Source organism: Poeciliopsis prolifica, unplaced genomic scaffold, assembly GCF_027474105.1.
Source record: "Poeciliopsis prolifica strain line A6 unplaced genomic scaffold, Auburn_PproV2 SCAFFOLD116, whole genome shotgun sequence".
In the NCBI taxonomy this organism is placed as follows: Eukaryota; Metazoa; Chordata; class Actinopteri; order Cyprinodontiformes; family Poeciliidae; genus Poeciliopsis; species Poeciliopsis prolifica.
The window spans coordinates 771,642-791,141 of NW_026562491.1; the positions used below are offsets into that span (position 1 = coordinate 771,642).

Consider the following 19,500-nt stretch of genomic DNA (forward strand, 5'->3'; position numbering starts at 1 on the left):
ACGTAGAGTTCCTGAAGGTTCAACTCAACATCAAGGAGGAAAAAATATGATGGAGGAAAAAAGAGCAAATCTATCTGGAGTCCAGAGAACAGGAAGCTGATTGAGTCTCTAGGAAAACTGGCTTTTGATCAGCTGCTGAAGGGAAACCTGATCTTCTATGACAAAGATCTCACACAGTGCGGCATCAACATCCAAGATGCTGCGTTGTTCTCAGGAGTTTTCACTGAGATGTTTAAAAGAGAGAGAGGGACACGCGACGTCTCCGTCTACTCCTTTGTTCATCTGAGCATCCAGGAGTTCTGGCTGCAGTCTACATGCTCCACTGCTTCACCAGCAGGAAGTCAGAGGAGATCAAGACGTTCCTGGGAGACGAATGCAGAGAAACATCTCTAGATGAGTTCATGAAGAAAGTCATGGAGAAATCCCTCTGGAGTAAAAATGGCCACCTGGACCTGTTTGTCCGCTTCCTTCATGGTCTCACTGTGGAGTCCAACCAGAGAGTCTTAGAAGATCTGCTGGGTCAGACAGAGACCAGTCCAGAAACCATCCAGAGAATCATCACCAACCTGAAGAAGATGAACACTAATAGAATCTCTCCTGACAGAAGCATCAACATCTTCTACTGTCTGCTGGAGATGAACGACGTCTCATTTTATCAGGAGATCCAACGGCTGCTGGATTCAGGGCAGTATCTCTCAGAGACTAACTGTTCAGCTCTGGCCTTCATGCTGCAGATGTCAGAGAAGGTTCTGGATGAGTTGGACCTGAAGAAGTACAACACATCAGATAAAGGACGACGGAGACTGGTTCCAGCTGTGAGGAACTGCAGAAAGGCTCGGTGAGTCCAGATGTTTTCATTGTGTGATGCTGATTCAGCTCATTGTCCTCCTGTTTCTTCTTCTGTCTTCAAGTTGATTCTGGATGTTTTTGCTCTTTATCTACTTCCTTCATCCTCTGGATTATTTTTCATAAACTTTATATTTTGTTGTTTTTATAGTTTCAGAAAATAAATACTTTGAACATTCAAACTCCACTAACAAAAGCTGCAAAGTATCTTGTTGAACAAAGACAATTAAATAATAAAACAATAAAACCCAAAGTGAGAACTTTCACAATAAAACTAGATGATTACATTGATCCTCCAGTTGGTTCCAGGTTCAGGTTTCTTCTCTTCCAATATTTTTATTGATCAGCAGAAAGTCTTCATGACAGTCAGTCTCTCTACTGGATGAATTTCCTTAATTATTTCCTTCCAGTCTAATGTGAATGTTCTGATCATCATCATCATCATCATCATCATCAGTGTTGCATGTTATTGCCCAGGAAAACATTAAAACATTCTGGGGAGGAAATTTCACATGTTCTCTGATGAGATTAAAATAAGTTTGTGTCAAACTGACTGTCTGTTCGTGTCTGCTGCTCCTTTGTGGTGTTAATTTAAAAACTCAGCATGCAGAAGCTGCTGGTTGCTTATCTTGACTCTGAGAGCATTCTGCTAAAGAAACCAGGTTCTGCAGAGCAAGAGAGACGTTTTGTAACAAGCAGAAATATTAAGTAGGGAACTGGTTACAGGTCTGAGAACAAACACAAAGCGTTCGGTTCCCCATGTACACTCAATCAATCAATCAATCAGTCAATCAGTCAATCTGATTGATTGATGTACACTCACTGCTAAGTTAATGAGGAATATTCATGAATATTTATCTTATGCTAGTCGACACATACAGTTACATTTAGCTATCAAGCTGCAGCATTTATGATGCTGCACTATGCTGTAGCATCATAAATGCTGCACTATGCTGCAGCACTTATGATGCTGCAGCTCGTGGTAAAAATGAGTCAATTTTTTAAAATAAAGTGTTTATCAAAACCTAAAGATCAAATCAGGATTGATTTAACACCAGAGACAGAAAAATAGAGCAAAAGGTGATTTGAACTGCAGTTGGAACAATTATTGACAATATATACAGGGGTTAAAGTTCATCAATAACTGGTTCAATCCTCCATTAACCACAAACACTGAAAAATAAGTTGATTAAATTCATTAAAAATGTCCAAATGCTGATAAAGATCCAGTTCAGTTTCACCAAACCAAGAACCAAAGTACTGAAGAGGGAGTTGGGAAAGCATTTATTGATTAATATAGATCAGATATTGACTCGATCAATATCTGCCGATAACAGATATTGATCAGTTATCGGCGTTTGATTCATTAATTTCAACCTCAAATGATTCGTTGACACATTTTCAACTTTGGTTCTGACTAGAATTGGATGATTGTTTGCTGATTGATCATTGATTATGGACCAGAAATCAACCATTCTGACTATAATCCATCGTTGACGTAGCATCCTGTGCTATCAGGTCGGCTAACTCTGGGTCAGTTAGCGTTAGCAGTTAGCGTTATCAGTTAGCGTTAGCAGCTCATCGTCTGGTCTTGTTCCTTAATAGTTCCTCCCATAATGTTGTTGTTCTCTGACGGATCAATAAAAGCAGCAACGTGGCGATGAGGGTTCAGCCTCGGCCACAGACCCTTTCCTGAATCTGATAATCCACATTAATCTTAATCCTGGCAGAATGTGATTCATACAGACTGAAACAACCTATAATCTGATTAAAGCCAAATCTGTCCAGAGCTCAATAAAGATATTTCCAACACATTGAATCAAAAGCCTTTCAGCATCTAAATGACTTTATTGATTCTGTTTAACCTTTGACCTGTGAGGTCAGGAGCCCACGTTGTCATGGGTTTGAATGTTGATGATAAAACCAGATTAAATCTGATCTGTGTCTGTAATTCCTGGGATTATAATTTATCCAGTGTTGCTGCAGTGATCCTGTAATCAATGTTTCAAACTGATGTTGGTTTATGAACCACATCCAGTTTCATCTTTACCAGGTTTAGGAATCACTGACATCTCTGCTCTGATCCAAGATGGCGGCGTTTCCCCTCCACAAAGTTCTGATCAAATCAATCCTTCAGCAGCCGCTCTGCCGGGTCGCCTCCTCACCTGCCGTCTGATTCCCTTTCAGTCTTTAATGACTTTATTGATCAGTGATTAGTTGTTAGTGGATGATTTTGATCTGTTCCTATCGATGGTGAATCCAGAGCAGCAGCAAAAACTGCATGAGGCTGAGAGCAGAACTGAGTGGAGGATCATGCAACAGATTCTCATGTGTTTTAGAGATCGGTGTCTTTATCTGTTGGATTTTAATTTATTGATAAATCTATTAGTTTGCTATCAGTTTCTTTGCTTTGATCTATTTCCATAATAGTTGAGTTGAATAAATTTATCCTCTTCCTCCATCTGGTTTCATAGAAACAGTTTCTCCTTGTTTCTCTGATTTGTTATTATTATTATTTTCCATACGTTGTATTTTGTAGAGATTTTAGTTTTCTAATCTTTTAAACATTTCTCTCTTTCTCGTTAGAGAACCAGATAATTAAAGTTTTTGCTTCGTCCCATAAAATCCAGGGAGAAAAATCCTCTGTGTTGTTCTGGTTCAAATCATCTTTGAGTCGTTTTTCCTGAAATCTGTTAAATTTAGTGTCATTAATAAACTATAATTATTGTTGATTCTCCACAGGGTTTCTTTGGTTCATGACCCAAAAGGGTCCGGCCCTTTCCAGGCCCTGGTCTATCCCTGGTCTTGCGCTGGTCCGACCCGGATCTGGCCCTGGGCTGGCCCTGGTCCGGCCCTGGTCTGGCCCGGGTCCGGTCCTGGTCTGGCGCTGGTCCGGCGCTGGTCCGGCCCGGGTCCGGCCCTGGTCCGGCCCAGATCCGGCCCTTTCCAGGCCCTGGTCTGGCCCGGATCCGGCCCTTTCCTGGCCCGGTTCTGTCCCTGGTCTTGCGCTGGTCTGGCCCGGATCCGGCCCTTTCCTGGCCCGGGTCTGTCCCTGGTCTTGCGCTGGTCCGGCCCGGATCCGGCCCTTTCCTGGCCCTGGTTTTGCCGTGGCCCGGCCCTGGTCCGGCCCGGATCCCGCCCAGGTTTGGCCCGAGTCCGGCCCTTTCCTGGCCCGGGTCTATCCCTGGTCCTGCGCTGGTCCGGCCCGGATCTGGCCCTGGTCCGGCCCTGGTCTGGCCCGGGTCCGGTCCTGATCTGGCCGTGGCCTGGCCCTGGTCCGGCCCTGATCCGGCCCGGGTCCGGCCCTGGTCTGGCCCTGGTCTTGCGCTGGTCTGGCCCGGGTCCGGCCCGGATCCGGCCCTTTCCTGGCCCTGGTTTTGCCGTGGTCCGGCCCTGGTCCGGCCCGGATCCGGCCCAGGTTCGGCCCGAGTCCGGCCCTTTCCTGGCCCGGGTCTATCCCTGGTCTTGCGCTGGTCCGGCCCGGATCTGGCCCTGGGCTGGCCCTGGTCCGGCCCTGGTCTGGCGCTGGTCCGGCGCTGGTCCGGCGCTGGTCCGGCCTGGATCCGGCCCTTTCCAGGCCCGGGTCTGACCCTGGTCTTGCGCTGGTCTGTCTCGGGTCTGGCCCGGGTCCGGTCCTGGTCTGGCCCGGATCCGGCCCTTTCCTGGCCCGGGTCTGTCCCTGGTCTTGCGCTGGTCTGGCTCGGGTCCGGCCCGGGTCTTTGCCAATCTCATAAGTATATTTTAAAATGACCATTTCCAGTGGGGTGGCAGTAGGGGGGGCAAGGCCTCTGTTGGGGGTGGCAAATGCAATCCCTGCCACCCTCTGTCTCCGCCTCTGCTGTCTGAGACGTTTTAATTTTGCTGGAGACCAGAAAATGATTTTAGTGAAAGTTCCAGTTTCATATCAATATCTGATACTTTGAGTCCAAAATGTTCCTAATAATCATTACTTACTGTCAACACATTGAATCAGGAGATTCTCTATGATCCATGCAGCAGAAAATGGATCCCAACATCTTCTAGTTACTGGAGAAATTTCACTGCTTCATCATGAAAAATGGACAAACACTCTGGTTCTGGTTCTGTCCACCATGATCCATATCATCACTATAGTAGATCAGACTGATGGACTGAGAGTTTATCAGTCTGTCTCATCTCAATGTGTGCAGACATATTAATGAGGATCATCTGCAGATCCTGGTTCACCTGGACCCGGTTCTGACCCAGTCCAGACGGTTCAGACCGGAAGGAGCAGCAGGACCGGTTCTGCTGCTGCTCTGCAGGACGAACAACGTGAAGCTTTTAGCTGCAGCAGGTTGACGACTGTCCACTTTCTACTTTGTTAAAGCATCAAATCCAGCAGATGAACGGAGACAGAACTGGAGCATCATGTGTTTGTTCTGCTCCCAGTTTCCTCTGTGGCAGCATTTAATAACCTGCTGCTGGGAAACATGTTTCTATACAATATATTACTATTATTCATGATGATGCAGCAGATAGTGGCTCAACAAACCCAGAGATGCCAGAGGTCCACAGCAGGGACTTCCTGTTCTGCTCACTTCATTTAGAAACTCACTTCCTGCTTGATCTAAACGGTCTAGTCCAAGTCAGAGCTGTGAGCAGTTCCTCCTCCTCTCCATCATCTCCAGTCGTTTCCTTCATTCAGCTCAGTCAGCCTCTTCATCAGCTGCTGCAGAGAAACTGAACTTTCCTTCACTGATGATAGAAGATCTTCAACATCTGACTGCAGCTGAAGGTCTGAGGACATGAAGCCTGGACCAGAACCAGAACCTGGACCAGAACCAGAACCAGAACCTGGACCAGAACCAGAACCTGGACCAGAACTAGAACCTGGACCAGAACCAGATCCTGAACCTGGACCTGGACCAGAACCTGGACCAGAACCAGAACCTAAACCTAAACCTGAACCTGGACCAGAACCAGAACCTGGACCAGAACCTGGACCAGAACCAGAACCAGAACCTGGACCAGAACCAGAACCTGGACCAGAACCTGGACCAGAACCAGAACCTGGACCAGAACCAGAACCTGGACCAGAACCAGAACCAGAACCAGAACCTGGACCAGAACCAGAACCTGGACTTTAACCAGGAACTGCACAGATTCTCTGTGGGGTCAAACTCAGTAGATATTGATCAGATGATCAGATGATGACATCACTGTTATCATATTTAGTCTGTTTATGATCCAGATTGATTTCATTAGAACTGAATTTATTTCTTCTCTAATCACAGACTTGGTGACTGTTCGCTCCAAAATGCTGAATATGAAGTTTTGGCCTCGGCTCTGAAGTCCAACCCAGATCTGACTGAACTGGAAATAAATCAGATCTTCATGTATAAAGGTGGAGAATCTGATATGAAGCATCTGGTTGAGATCCTGGAGAATTCAGTCAGTAAAGTGAAGCATATGGGGTTTGTTTTCTCTATTTATTCAATAAAATCATTTATTGATTCTTTAATCAATAGTTAATCAATTTAATGTTAATATATATTATTTTAAAACAACTTGTTTAATCATGAGAATAAAATCTCTAAAACTTTTGACCTTATTAATTATTTTCTTATTTCAGACTTGAGATTATTGAACTTTGTTTTCATTTTCTCTTTAAAATGTTTTTGATGAACAAAATGAGTAAAATAATTGAAATGCTGTGAATGAATGATGGAGATGTTTCAGTTTGGTAAAGATTCAGATGCTTTTATTTCTGATTCTTTACATCAGAATGAAATGTTGATCCTCCAGAGCCACAACACTGACGAGTTCAAAATCCTCATTAATGAGCGTCTAAGAAACCACTGATTGTAGAAAAGCAAATCTAGATGCAATGAATGAAAGTGAGGTTTGCAGCAGCAGCAGGTTCCTCAGCTTTGTCCTGAGGCTGTGGTTCTGTTGGGCCGGGTCAGAGAGGAACCGTCTCCTGAGGAAATAATGGCCTCCATTGGCTTTCAGCAGCTTTATTAGGAACCAAAGGCCATTAATGAAGAACCTGACTGGTTCTGATCCAGTTACCAAGTCGGGTCTGATGATCAGGAACCAGCAGAAAATAGCTCAACTCATCCAGTCTGATAGAAAACTTTGAGTTTCTTTGTTGATCAAATGTTCTGGTTCTGCTGGTTTGGACTCTTTAAACCAGTTTGACTGGATCAGATGTTAGAATCAGTTCATCATGTTTCTTTTACATTCAGGGAAATTAATTTATACATTTTATTTGATTTGTTTATATTTCAGTTTAACTGCATCCTGTTGGTTCACATCTTTTATTCTTTATTCAGATTGAGTGGCTGCAGTTTCTCAGAGACAGCTGGACGTCTCTGTTCTCAGCTCTGAAGTCCAACCCGATCTGACAGAACTGAACCTGAGCAAAACCAACCTGGAAGGTTCTGGACTGAAGGATCTCTGTGGTTTTCTACAGACTGAAGGCTGCAGACTGGAGATATTGGTGTATGTAATGATATAATTATTGATATTTCTGTGAATAATTCTATATAATTGATCATCAATCAAAGTTCATTTCTTCTGATCTAATCAATATTTTCTGAGTTTGTTCCTGGATCCAGAGTTTAATTTAGTTTCTCTGTGTAACTGAGTTGGACCTGCTGATCTGAGGTCAGAACAGGACAGCATTCGGACCCCAGTGTGTAGAAATCCCCCTCAGGTCAAGCAGGTCAAAGGTCATCCAGTCTAGAAAAGTGAAATCCTGGAATCTGACAGGAACAAATCAATAATCAATGATGATGCTTCAACACTTTGATCAGAACCTGGAATGATTTTACTGACTAAAATCCTCCAACACATCATGACCCAGTACCAGGTTCTGGTTCTGGTTCTGAAGTCAGCAGGTCTTTATTGGAGCAGCAGCTTGTTGGTATTAATATCATGAGAATCTTTAACTGGTTCTGTTGGACTGGTTAACCTGCATCCTGTTGGTTCACATCTTTTATTCTTTATTCAGGTTGAATGACTGCAGTTTGTCAAAGATCAGCTGTGATTATTTGGCCTCAGCTCTGAAGTCCAACCCGACCCGTCTGACAGAACTGGTCCTGAGAGAAAACAACCTGAAGGAATCAGATGTTCAGCAGCTGAAGGATCTTGTAAAAACTTTAGAGTAAGTAAATGTTTGCAGTGAGTCCAGCTGCTGTCAGCATATTGAACTAAACCCAGTCAGCATCAGAGCAAAGATCCAGTGTTCCCAGTAAAGCTGCAGCTTCTCAGTGGGAGGAGAATGGTTCAGACTTCCTGATTGGACACAGCAATCAGCCAATCAGAGGAGCAGCAGCTTGCTGTGTTGTTGCTGTGTCCATGTCTCCAGGACGTCCAGCTGGACTCCAGCGTCCAACATGTCTAGAGACAGTGGTCCTCATTCATCAAACAGCAGCAGATCTGATCTCAGACCTGCTTGTTCTCTCAGTTCAACAGGAAACAACTGATCAGGTTCATCTTGGTCACAGCTCTGAGATCAGTCTGACTGGAAACCATCTACTGGATGTGCTGCGTCACTGACTGCTACTGGAAACACTCACTGATCTGCTCTCCTTCCTTCTTCTCTCTGCAGGTTGTTCTGATCTCTGTAAAGTAGAGAACGTCTCTGTGTCCTGCTGATCCTCACAGGTTGAAGCTGCAGCAGTTTGAGTCTAAAGAGACTCTGGATCAAGATGATGACCTCTGACCTCAGAACATTTTCTATTTCTATTTCAAATATTTTCCAGACGTCGATTGTTGAAGATTTTCAGTTTTATTTTTCATCTGATCTGTTTGATGATCTGCAGAAACAAAAGAGAGAAAAATACTCTGAGTTTGTTAGAAAAGTTGAATTGAGCAAAAACATGAATCATAAATTTCATTAAAAAGCTTTAAAGAGTTTGTTAATGGGACAAAATGTCATTTTATTCTGTTGAGGTGAAAAAAGTTGATCTAAAATCAGACATGATAGCAGCTCTATAGATTCAGAGCCAAACAGTAAAACTTCCTCTGGATCTGTGGCATTAAATCCACTTGAGATCCAGACGTCCTGACCAGATCCTGCAGAGAAAAGAAACAATATTTGAACGTGGATCATTTGGACTCGGCTGCTTGGATGTGTGTTTGGATTTGAAAGGTTTTGTTATGAAGCAGAAAGTTGATGAAGTTCACAGTGAAGACGACTTCAGTCCACCTGAAACCTGGTTTCACTCAAACGTCTTTATTCACTTTAAGTTTCTGATGCAACAAGAAGGAAGAAAAGGTCAAAGGTGAACCAGAGATCGACTCCATGTTGCTCACAGATGTGATGGGATCAGTTTGCACAGCTGTTGTTCAAGAACAGTTTTATTTTCCTGCTTTTGTTGATGGATGCAAATTTGCATCAGAAGATGAGAAAATAACTTTCTGTGGTTTATTTGTGTGGATTTAAAGTGGAACAAGTTTAAAGAAAAACTAGAGGAGAAACCTGAGCCAGCGTTCTGACAGACCAAACACTGAGGAACCAGAGTTTGCATCGTCAAAGTGACGAAATCATCTGAATGTTGTGACTCGTTTCCCATCAAATCCCTGACAGGAGAAGCAAAACCTCACGTCTCCAACATGAAGCTGCAACAGGATGCAGAACTTCCACCGAGCGTCACGTCACTCACAGCAGATCAGGAGCCTCGCTCTTCTCCTCAACACCGCCTAAAACCTGGGACCAGGGGTTAAAGGTCATCTCCTGCACCTAGTGCAACATTTCACTCCTTATGAGAGCGCGTCTCAGTTTAGAGGCCAAAACCAGCAAGAAACTTCAGAGTTTTCCTGCAACGTAGCTCTGGTCTGTTGGCTTCAGTGAGGCTGGTTTTACTGAAGATGTGTTCAGGTACGCAGGAAAATTCAGCGCTGAGACAGACGGGACGAGCGACTCCACCTCTGATGATGCTTGGACAAAAGTTTATATGTTCATGAGATGAAACAGTTAATTTTCCTCACATATCAGGACATTCTCCATCGGTCATCCTGCCGTCGTTCTGGATTTATTCATTATTTACATCATCAATAGAAATTGTTCAACCAGATGTTTCTCTTTGTTTTAATTTTCTCTGTTATAAAGTCAGATCAAGTCAGCTTACATTACTGTCATTAAATAAGAGTCACTGCAGGATTTTATTCAGTTTGATCTGAAATAAAACGTCCTGTAAAGAGTTTATTACAGCAGCTTTTTTTTATAATTTTAAACAGTTTTTAAAATAATAAAGAACAGTTGTTCTTATGTCAGCTGGTTGTTTTTTCTTGATATTTGAAGCTTTTTCACACTTTCATTCTCAAAATTAACAACAGTTAATATTTCTGGGATTGTTACACAATAAAATGTAGGATTTTTTCAAACTAAATTTCCATCTATTGTAAAATAAAATATTACTTTATAAGTAGTTGTTCACTTTGTGTCTAAATTATTCTAATAATTAATCTCTATCTCTAATAACATACATGTATGAAATATATAAATTATTATTCACAGGATTAAGTTAATATAACTTGTCATTAGAAACTAGTGAAAAGTTTAAAAGTTTATTAGTTTTATGATGGTTGATTGAGTTCTTACTGCCCTCTGGTGGTGAACTATCATAACTACAGACATTCTTCATATAAATTGTTAAACCGGATGTTTGTTTTAATGTAAAATTTTATAACGTCAGATCAAAGTTAACTCCAAACAGTGAATCAAAATATGTCTGAATAACAAACTAGACAGAAATCTGTGATAATGACTCGGGATGTCTTTTAGTTTTTCTCTAAACTCCACATTAATGGATATTAAACATAAATAATGCGGCATTATCAGGGCTGTAGTTCCCACTAAGGCCACCAGAGGGCGTAAATACCCCGCTCTGAATATAGAGGTGAGTTTGAAGAGCTGCAGCTGGTTTCTGGAAATCAGTGTTTTATCTGTCAGTGTGAACTAGAAGCATCTCCACAGAGACGAAAACATCCCGCAGAGACTCTGAGCGGAGCTAACGATGCTAACAGACTAGCAGCGGCTTCAGAGGAGCTGTGGTTCTTAAAACTGGAGCTTCAGCTCAAACAGAGCTGAAACAAACTCTGGTTTAGGCGATAAGATGCTGAGCTTCCGGTCTGAAGGTAGGAAAATATTTATGAAAAGTTTAATTATCCTGCAAACAGTCAGAATAATGTTGATATTTTAGCTGCAGAGCCGCGAACTGAACTATTAATATCAGAGCAGGGCGGTTTCTGCCCTCTAGCGGACCCAGATGATAACTACACCTACTTGATAAAGTTAGAGCGTTTACAAACTACATTCACTTCCGGTGAGTACTTTCACATTAAGAGCCATAGAAACGAGTTCCTCTGTTAGCTTTCATTTGAAATAAGACATTTTACTTCTGTTGTTTTTCTCTCTGAAACAATAAACTGTTATTCAAAAGCAGCAAATTAAATTTTACTCATCTCAAACTGAAATGATTATCAATTCATAAAAGTATTTTAATAACATTAAGAGCAGCCCCATCTCTGACCCGGTTCCCTCTCTGACCCGGTTCCATCTCTGACCCGGTTCCCTCTCTGACCCGGTTCTCTCTCTGACCCGGTTCCCTCTCTGACCCGGTTCCCTCTCTGACCCGGTTCCATCTCTGACCCGGTTCTCTCTCTGACCCGGTTCCATCTCTGACCCGGTTCCATCTCTGACCCGGTTCCATCTCTGACCCGGTTCCATCTCTGACCCGGTTCTCTCTGACCCGGTTCCTCTGACTCTCTTGCGTTTATGAAATCAGTTCCTTCATTCAGAGACTCAAACTGAAATGTTCTTTAGTGAAGAAGAAACTTCATCTGGTTCTGATGTTGAAGCTGCAGCTTGAATCCGTCTCAGGATTCGGATCAGAATCCAGTTCGTATCATCGATCAGCATCACTGTGGCTCCAGAACCTGGCCTATCTCTACCTGTGCAGGCCGGTTGAGGCCAAGATGTCAGAGGGCAGAACCAGAACTGGACCTGGTGCCGTCATGTCGATGTTTTTTAGATTTAATCTAAAAATTAAAGATTAAATCTCTCTAATATAAATTAGAGAGATTTTAGATTCTCTCTAAAGTCTCAATTTTTAGAGATTCTCTGGAGATAAAACAGAAAATTACAGTTGGAATAACAAAGGTCAACAGTTTGAATTATGAGACAAGAGTTTATGATAATTTATTAAAGAATGTGACTTTTATACTAAAAGGTGTGGAAAGAAGAATCCAGTCAAACTTTTGCTGTTCTGCCAACAAAGTTTATTTATTGAGTCATTTGCACCAAAGCAGCTTTCAAAATGGCCGCCCTTACATCCAGCAGTCCATCAATTAACCAGTGAAGCCCCGCCTCTCAATTTGCCCGGCCAATCAAAGTGCAGCCGGTTCTATTAAAGAGCTGTGTTTGAGGCGGGCCTCTTCTTTAGCAGAATCCCAAGATGGCTGCCGCAAAGGACTCACCCTGAAGGTAGCAAACATTTCACAGACAAAGACTCATTTACACGCTGGAATTCAACAAGTTTTAGAAAAACTGAGTCCTTCCTAACAGAGACATGAAGTAACACGACAATGACCTGATTTCTGGAGCCTCGGCTCAAACTCTGAGCTAAATAGAGGCTAAAAGCAGCTCAAGGTTCTGAAGCTACGATTCATAAGATGCAGGAGGAGAAACTCTGGAGAGTTTTTAGTTATTTAGTAATGAACTTTTCACAGTATTGCTGCATTTCATCTGCCATATATAATTATCAATAATGACTTGTTCATCTCTTTCCAGGTGAGCTGTGGTCTCCACTGGATGCAACAGCCAGAAGAGAAGCAGCACCAGTGCAGCAGAGGGCGCTGTTCAGGTGAGCGGTACCTCACCTGAAACCCACCGGAGGAGACAGGAAGTGATTTCATGTGTCCTCAACTCTTCAGGATGTCGATTGACTTCATACTTGCTGCAGCATCCAGTAAAAACAGAATCGGTTCAAACTTTGGCACTTTGCTGTTCAGGCCAACAGCTTTAGGTCTGTTGGACTTAAAGCTCAGAGTTTCTCTTTGAATAACTATATTTAAATCATTTTTCAGTTTCCAGTCTGCCATTTTCACCGTCTCTCCCAAAGGAGAGCGTCTTCATTCCCGCCTCCCAGATGGTTGTAGCTCTGGAAGGTGATGGAGTTCAGGGCTGAGAGCTTCCAGCCTCAAATACTCACATGTTCAAGTTTAAAGAACGACTTCAAAACTAAAGTATAAAGAATCTAAGAACTGAAATCGCTCCAAAAACAAATGATTGAACAAATAAAGCAAGCTGAGCCTGATGAACCAGATGTATCTGGCTCTGTTTGTACTTGTATGACTTTGTTAGCAGCTTTGACCTCTCAGTCTGAGAAGAGTCTCCTCTGAAGGAGAATCCTTTTCCAGATCAAACTCATCCAGATCTTTTTCTGATGACGGTAAGATGAAGACCAGAGCCGACCACTGAGCAGGAGACAGTTTACCAGAGGACAGACGTCCTGAACTCAGAGACTGTTGGATCTCCTCCACTAGAGAACGATGGTTCAGTTCATTCAGAGTGGAAAAGGTTGATGATCTTCTCTACAGGCAGATTGTCGCTGATGTTCTTCTTTATGTACTGAACTGTCTCCTCATTGGTCTGAGCTGCTTCCTGTCTGTGTGTACGAGTCTCTGATTGGTCTGCAGCGACAGACCCAGCAGGAAGCGGACGACCAGGTCCAGGTTTCCATTTGGACTTCTTGAACAGCCATCTACTGCTCTGATGAATCATTTGTTTCTGTTCTTCACTGCAGTTCTGTTTCCAGGATGTTGAAGAAAGTCCTAAATCAGTAACTGGCAGAGTGAGAGAAACGAAAACCTGCTGCTGGTGTTGATGTGTCAGTTCACTGGAAAAGGTTTTCACTGGAAAAGGTTTTCACTGGAAAAGGTTTTCACTGGGTGTAATTGTGACGTGCAGAAGAGAAATCCTGAACCAGGAAATATTTCAGTTTAGTTAAGATTCCTCAGATATTCCTGAGCTGAAAGCTGCGACACTTTGTGTGAACATTTGTGGAAAGTAGTTTCAGTTCATGAGGTTTGAATGTGAATCTGAGTCGCCTTTTCTTGTTTTTCTCCGGGCAGAGGAGACGTGGAGATCAGCCTGGCTCCTGACGGTTCCACTCCGACCCAGATCTACAGAAACAGGTCGGTTCTAAGGTCCGGTCCAAACGACTCTCTGGACCCGAAACGCAGCAGAACATTCCTGCATCCAATCAAATGCGATGCAGACGTGCAAACATGCAGGAGAAATGTTGCAACCATTCAGCTCAAAAGGAGAAATTCGTAACAGACACAGAGTCTCTTTACAGACAGGAATATAATATTTATATATGTAACGTAGAAGCGACGGCCATTTTAGACAGTTTAACGTCTGGATGCAGCGATCCGATGTTTCGTATTGACCATCTGAATTCATTTAAAACGGTTTTATGATTTGAAAACTGGTGTAAAAGTTGTGGATTATAAATGTAGCTGATAAGCAGCATCAGTGCAGCTGAATCCACCAGAAGCTCCAGTAGTTTAATAAATAATAAAGAAACAGATGAAAGCAACAAGTTGACCAACTCAGTTCAACATGTCGATAAACGGCGACAAACATTTGAAACGGTTCAGAAAGTCCGATTAGTAATTCTAAGTAAAACGTAAATTAAATAACGAAGCATTTTAAACATAACTGGCCTCTGGTCTAGTTAAAGCTCACAGATGAGCTACTTTCTGTTTTGCTTTTGTTTTTAGTGCATCATGGAGCTGGCAGATGCGCTCCACTACAGAGACATCAAACCAGAGAACCTGTTGCTGGGAGGAAACGGGGAGCTGAAGATCGCTGACTTTGGTTCTTCTGTTCACATTCCATCTTTAAGGTATGTGCATGCTGACATGTTAGCATGCTCTGTAGTCATTTCAGCTCTGACATTGTGTTGTTTGTCCATGCAGGAGGTCCACCCTGTGTGGATCGCTGGACGACCAAACTCAGGATGAGAAGGTGGACCTGTGGAGTCTGGGGGTCCTTTGCTATGAGTGTCTTGTTGGAAAACGTCCATTTGAAACAAAAAGTCACGATGAACCTACCGTAGGATTTCTAAGGTAAGAATGCTGATGAATGCAATAATTCAATTCCTAATTTTCACAGGAGTTTTATCCAAATATTTCAGCTTTTTGGAGCACAGAGATCCAAAATAAAAATCTTTTAGGCAGACGGACCAGCTAACATGTTGTTAATATTTATTATTGGTAGGTGGAGTACAGTTCCCCTCCACATGCTTCCATTAGTGCCGGAGCTAAAGACTTGCTGGCCAAGCTGCTGCAGCCCACTCCCATGCACAGGTTGCCCATTGAAGGCGTCGTCTCCCATCCCTGGGTCCTCAAACGCTCCACCAAGACGCCCACGACTTGTGAGTCATTTCTGAGTACGTCTTTCCCAGCACCGGCTCCATCTTCCGTGTCCAGGATCCACTGATTTGGAAGGACAGTTCTCAATATTTTAAAAGTACATGACAGCCAAGAGGAATCATGTTAATAAAAGTCATCCTTTCATGTTTTGAATTTTTTGGGGGGTTTGAATTCTGTTTCTGTAAACATATTTACACACGAGAGGAAAGAGAGACAAATTTGCTGTAGATTTTTTGGTGGAGATGTTTTTAATCCAGCAGAAATTGAAGGGAGATTATCCCCATTTCTGAACTGAAACATGTGTTCTGAACTTTTAGATTTATTTTTCAAAAGAGTATTAAAATGGTAAAGCAGCAGTCACATTGAAACATTGAAGTATTATGGATATATGATTTATGTTGTTCCTTTTAGTCTGCTTCCAGGAAGACGTCCTGCTCCATTTTTATGTCACTCTGCATGACTTGTAAGATTTGATCCTTTTCTTTATGCTGAACAAAATGTGTTTTATTTGTCAAGCTGAAACGTCCGAGGGGTTTTGTTTGAGTCCAGTGGCCAAAATGGAGCCGATAAGAACAGGAAGGCCCAACATTTTTGCAGGGAAAGTCAATTATCTCTGCAGGTTTTCCATGAAAACTAACTGGTAAGTCGTTGTCAGTTTGAGATTTTCTTCCCTCTGTGTCCTTCTAGGTGAGACGCAGCCGCGGGAAAACAAAAGACCAATGTTCACGTCCTCTACGGAACCAGAGAGACGGACTTTCAGACGGGGAAACAGCCGGAGACCATAACAGAACAGCCTTACCTCTGGTCATGTGCTCGGCCTCGCACATTCTGGGCGAGCCGTTGGACGCATTCAGAGCTGAAGCTCAAATAAACATGCTTCTTAATGAAGCAAGAGCCACAACTGGCTAATGAAGTGGAGGAGGTGGCAATAGGTCAAATGAGCAACTTGAGGAAGCTGCTGCAATGGTATGTCGTTTTTTCTTCATTTTTTCGACAACATAATATAGTATGTCGTTTTTTTCAATATTTCGGACGACATACTATATAGTATGTAGAAATGATAATATTGAAATGATACTTTATATTTAATAGGGAAGAAAAACAATGATATGTGTGAAGAATGTGGAGAAACATAGAACATGTATTAATGAACTGTAAAACATGAATGTGAAAGGGAGAAATTGAGAAGAATAGTTGGAAGGACAGATCAAGAATGGAGTTTGAAAGGAATACTGGGGAATGATGGAAATATAATGGATATTTGCATATTAAAGAAAGCACTATTTATTTATCTTCAAAATATGTAACTGATGTAAAATACTGTTGCTACACACTCGTGTACAGTAGGTGGCGGTATGCACCTTAAAGTTGCTTGAGATCCGCCATAATAGAAAAGAAGAAGAAGAAGGCCAGGGTTCTTGAATTATTCTGAAATGTTTGTTTTTTTATTTAGAAAAGTAAACAAAAACTATTTTAAACAGGATCAGGAACTGAAGTCGGTCATGTAGTGAAAGACGACTGAATGGATAGAATAGAATAGAATAGAATAGAATAGAATAGAAGAATAGAATAGAATAGCATTTATTGTCATTGAACAGGATTCAACGAAATTTCTATTGCAACTCCCTTTCAAAAAGTCAAAAATACAATATTAAATAAACAAACACACAATAATAATAATATATACAACTAAAATTAACTAAAGGCACTCAACCTCACCAAAGAAGAAGCAGCAGGTCCAATTATGGTAAAGTGCAGATGATGTGACAGTGCAAGTGCAATGGCTGTGTGGGGTGGGGGGGGTATGTGAGGTTATGATATGTGTGGGAGGGGGCGGCAGGGAGTAATGGCTCTGACGGCTGTGGGAAGAAACTGTTTCTCAGTCTGTTTGTTGTAGTTCGTATATTCCTGAACCGCTTGCCTGATGGCAGCGGCACAAACAGTCTGTGGCCCGGGTGGCTTGAATCCATGGCTATGAATCCAGCTCTCTTCTTGACCCGGCCTATGTAAATAGAGTCCAGGTCCGGGAGGGGGCATCCCACAATGCCTTGTGCTGTTCTCACCACCCGTGTCAGTTGTTTCCTCTCCAGTGCTGTGCAGCCACCATACCACAGTCACGTTGAGGCAGAGGACGCTCTCGATCGTCGCCCTGTAAAAGTTCACGAGCAGCCGTGAGGAAAGTCCAGCCCGTCTCAGTTTCCTGAGGAAGAGCCTTTGTTGTGCTTTCTTCACCAGGTGGGAGGTGTTGGTATTCCAGGAGAGGTCAGACGTGATGTGGAGGCCCAGGAACTTGATGTTGTCCACACGCTCCACCTCTTCTCCATCTATGAGAAGGGGAGTGTGACCCGTCCTCCTGGACCTTCTGTAGTCCACAATGACCTCCTTGGTCTTCCCTGTGTTCAGCACCAAGTTATTGGCTGAACACCACTGAGTGAGCTGCAGAATCTCCTCTCTGTAGTGGGTCTCGTTGTTGTCTGAAATGAGACCCACTACTGTTGTGTCGTCCGCGAACTTGACGACTGTGTTGGTGGGGTGGATGGCAACGCAGTCGTGTGTAAACAGGGTGAAGAGAGCTGGGCTGAGAACACAGCCCTGCGGTGTGCCTGTGTTGAGGACCAGTGGGGACGATGTTGAGCCACCTATTCTCACCACCTGAGGCCTGTTGGTGAGGAAGTCTCTGATCCAGTGGCACAGTGAAGCAGGCAGCCCCACCTTGAGTAGCTTCAGCACCAGCTTGTCTGGGATGACGGTGTTAAATGCTGAGCTGAAGTCTACAAATAGCATCCTGACGTAGGTGTTGGGATGCTGCAGATGGACAGGGCTGTGTGCAGAGTGATGGAGATAGCATCCTCTGTTGACCGGTTCGCTCTGTAGGCGAACTGAAGGCTGTCCAGGTCTGCAGGGATGAAGTGTCTGATGTACCTCAGAAGAATCCTCTCAAAGCACTTCATGATCACCGGGGTCAGAGCGACGGGCCGGTAATCGTTCAGGCTGGTGATGGTCGTCTTCTTCGGTACAGGGATGATGGTGGAAGACTTGAGACACTCAGGAACCATGGTGAACTGCAGGGACAGATTGAAAATGTCCAGAAACACTCCGGCCAGCTGGTCGGCGCACGTTTTCAGCGTCTGGCCTGACACCTTGTCCGGTCCTGTAGCTTTGTGGGTGTTGATCCTCCTCAGGGTGGACGTCACCTGGTGCTGCTGCAGGACGAGAGGCTGGTACTGCTCTTCCAGTCGGGGTAGATGTACAGCTTCTCTGCTGCCCACTGTGTCAAAGCGGGCAAAGAAGCTGTTTAAGGTGTCAGGCAGGGTGGGGTCGCGGCTGGTCAGCTGAGTGCTGTGTTTGTAGTCTGTCATGGTCCTGATGCCTCTCCACATGCTTCGGGGTTGTTGTTGATGAAGTGTTCCTCAATCCGCTGTTTGTACTGGAGCTTGGCCTGCTTAATTCCGACTGACTGAAACTTTAACAACAAACATCCACAAGTTACTGGATGATAAAAACTATTTCCTCCTTTCTGGGTCTTTTTCTTCTGCCCAGATCATTGATCAATATCTGGATCAATACAGAAACAATAGAAACACTAAATGTTTCTAAACTAGATAAATTCACAGTTCAGCTAAATGAGAGACAAACAGAACCAGATCCGGGTCCAGTCACGGTTCTGTCGGGTTAAACATGATAAACTTTAATTTAACGACATTTAAAAGCAGAACAAATAAACTATTTTATTCAGCAGGAGATGCAAAGATGATTTTATTTAAAATGAAAACTGGAGATACTGATGCGCTCCGTTTTGAAAAATAAACTTTTAACCAGAAATAAAGTTTAACAAAAACCTTAAACTGGATCTCATTATTTAATCACATATTATTAACATATTATTATTTAATAACTGATTATTAATCATAAGAGACGAGTTAGAAACTGGTCTGCTGCTAAGTCAGCAGAGTTTTACCCTTAAATTTACATCAGATTAATTTATCTTCTGATCAAAAGCTGAACCCGGTTCTGATGGAACCGGTTCTGCAGCCTCTGCCTCAGAGCCGTTGAGCAAGCGATGTTAATCCCCCGCTCAGGAAGCAGCTCTGTGGTTTTTCTCTCTGAAGCATCTGAACATCAGCTCTGCGGTCCGATAAAGTGACCAGAACCGCATGGCTGCAGCTGATAACAGCCAGCGGAACCAGCTGATAGCTGGGCGGCCATGTTGGACAGGGAGAGCGAGGGGAAAACGCCTCAACA

The 19,500-nt window shown here is 43.2% G+C and overlaps 1 protein-coding gene, 1 long non-coding RNA gene and 1 pseudogene across 2 annotated transcripts; all 3 read left to right on the top strand.

Moving 5' to 3' along the window:
- The first annotated feature begins 376 nt into the window (after positions 1-376).
- On the top strand, positions 377-7,197 carry LOC129354734 (NLR family CARD domain-containing protein 3-like). Its single transcript, XM_055024218.1, has 3 exons — positions 377-838; positions 6,102-6,281; positions 7,143-7,197. Exons 1-3 carry the CDS (start codon positions 402-404, stop codon positions 7,195-7,197), a joined length of 672 nt encoding a protein of 223 aa, XP_054880193.1. The 5' UTR covers positions 377-401.
- Positions 7,198-7,214: 17 nt separating this feature from the next.
- Positions 7,215-8,730, top strand: LOC129354743 (uncharacterized). Its single transcript, XR_008605187.1, has 3 exons — positions 7,215-7,311; positions 7,823-7,975; positions 8,423-8,730. It is a non-coding gene; the product is annotated as an uncharacterized LOC129354743 (long non-coding RNA).
- Positions 8,731-10,801: 2,071 nt separating this feature from the next.
- LOC129354701 (aurora kinase A-B-like) lies at positions 10,802-15,325 on the top strand (annotated as a pseudogene).
- The last annotated feature ends 4,175 nt before the right edge of the window (positions 15,326-19,500 follow it).

Bases quoted from the DNA above. Each gene is read 5' to 3' on its own strand.
- LOC129354734 (XM_055024218.1), top strand. From the start codon at position 402: ATGAAGAAAGTCATGGAGAAATCCCTCTGGAGTAAAAATGGCCACCTG. The intron at 839-6,101 runs GTGAGTCCAGAT...CTCTAATCACAG, and splicing joins AGGAACTGCAGAAAGGCTCG to ACTTGGTGACTGTTCGCTCC. The intron at 6,282-7,142 runs GTTTGTTTTCTC...TTCTTTATTCAG, and splicing joins AGTAAAGTGAAGCATATGGG to ATTGAGTGGCTGCAGTTTCT.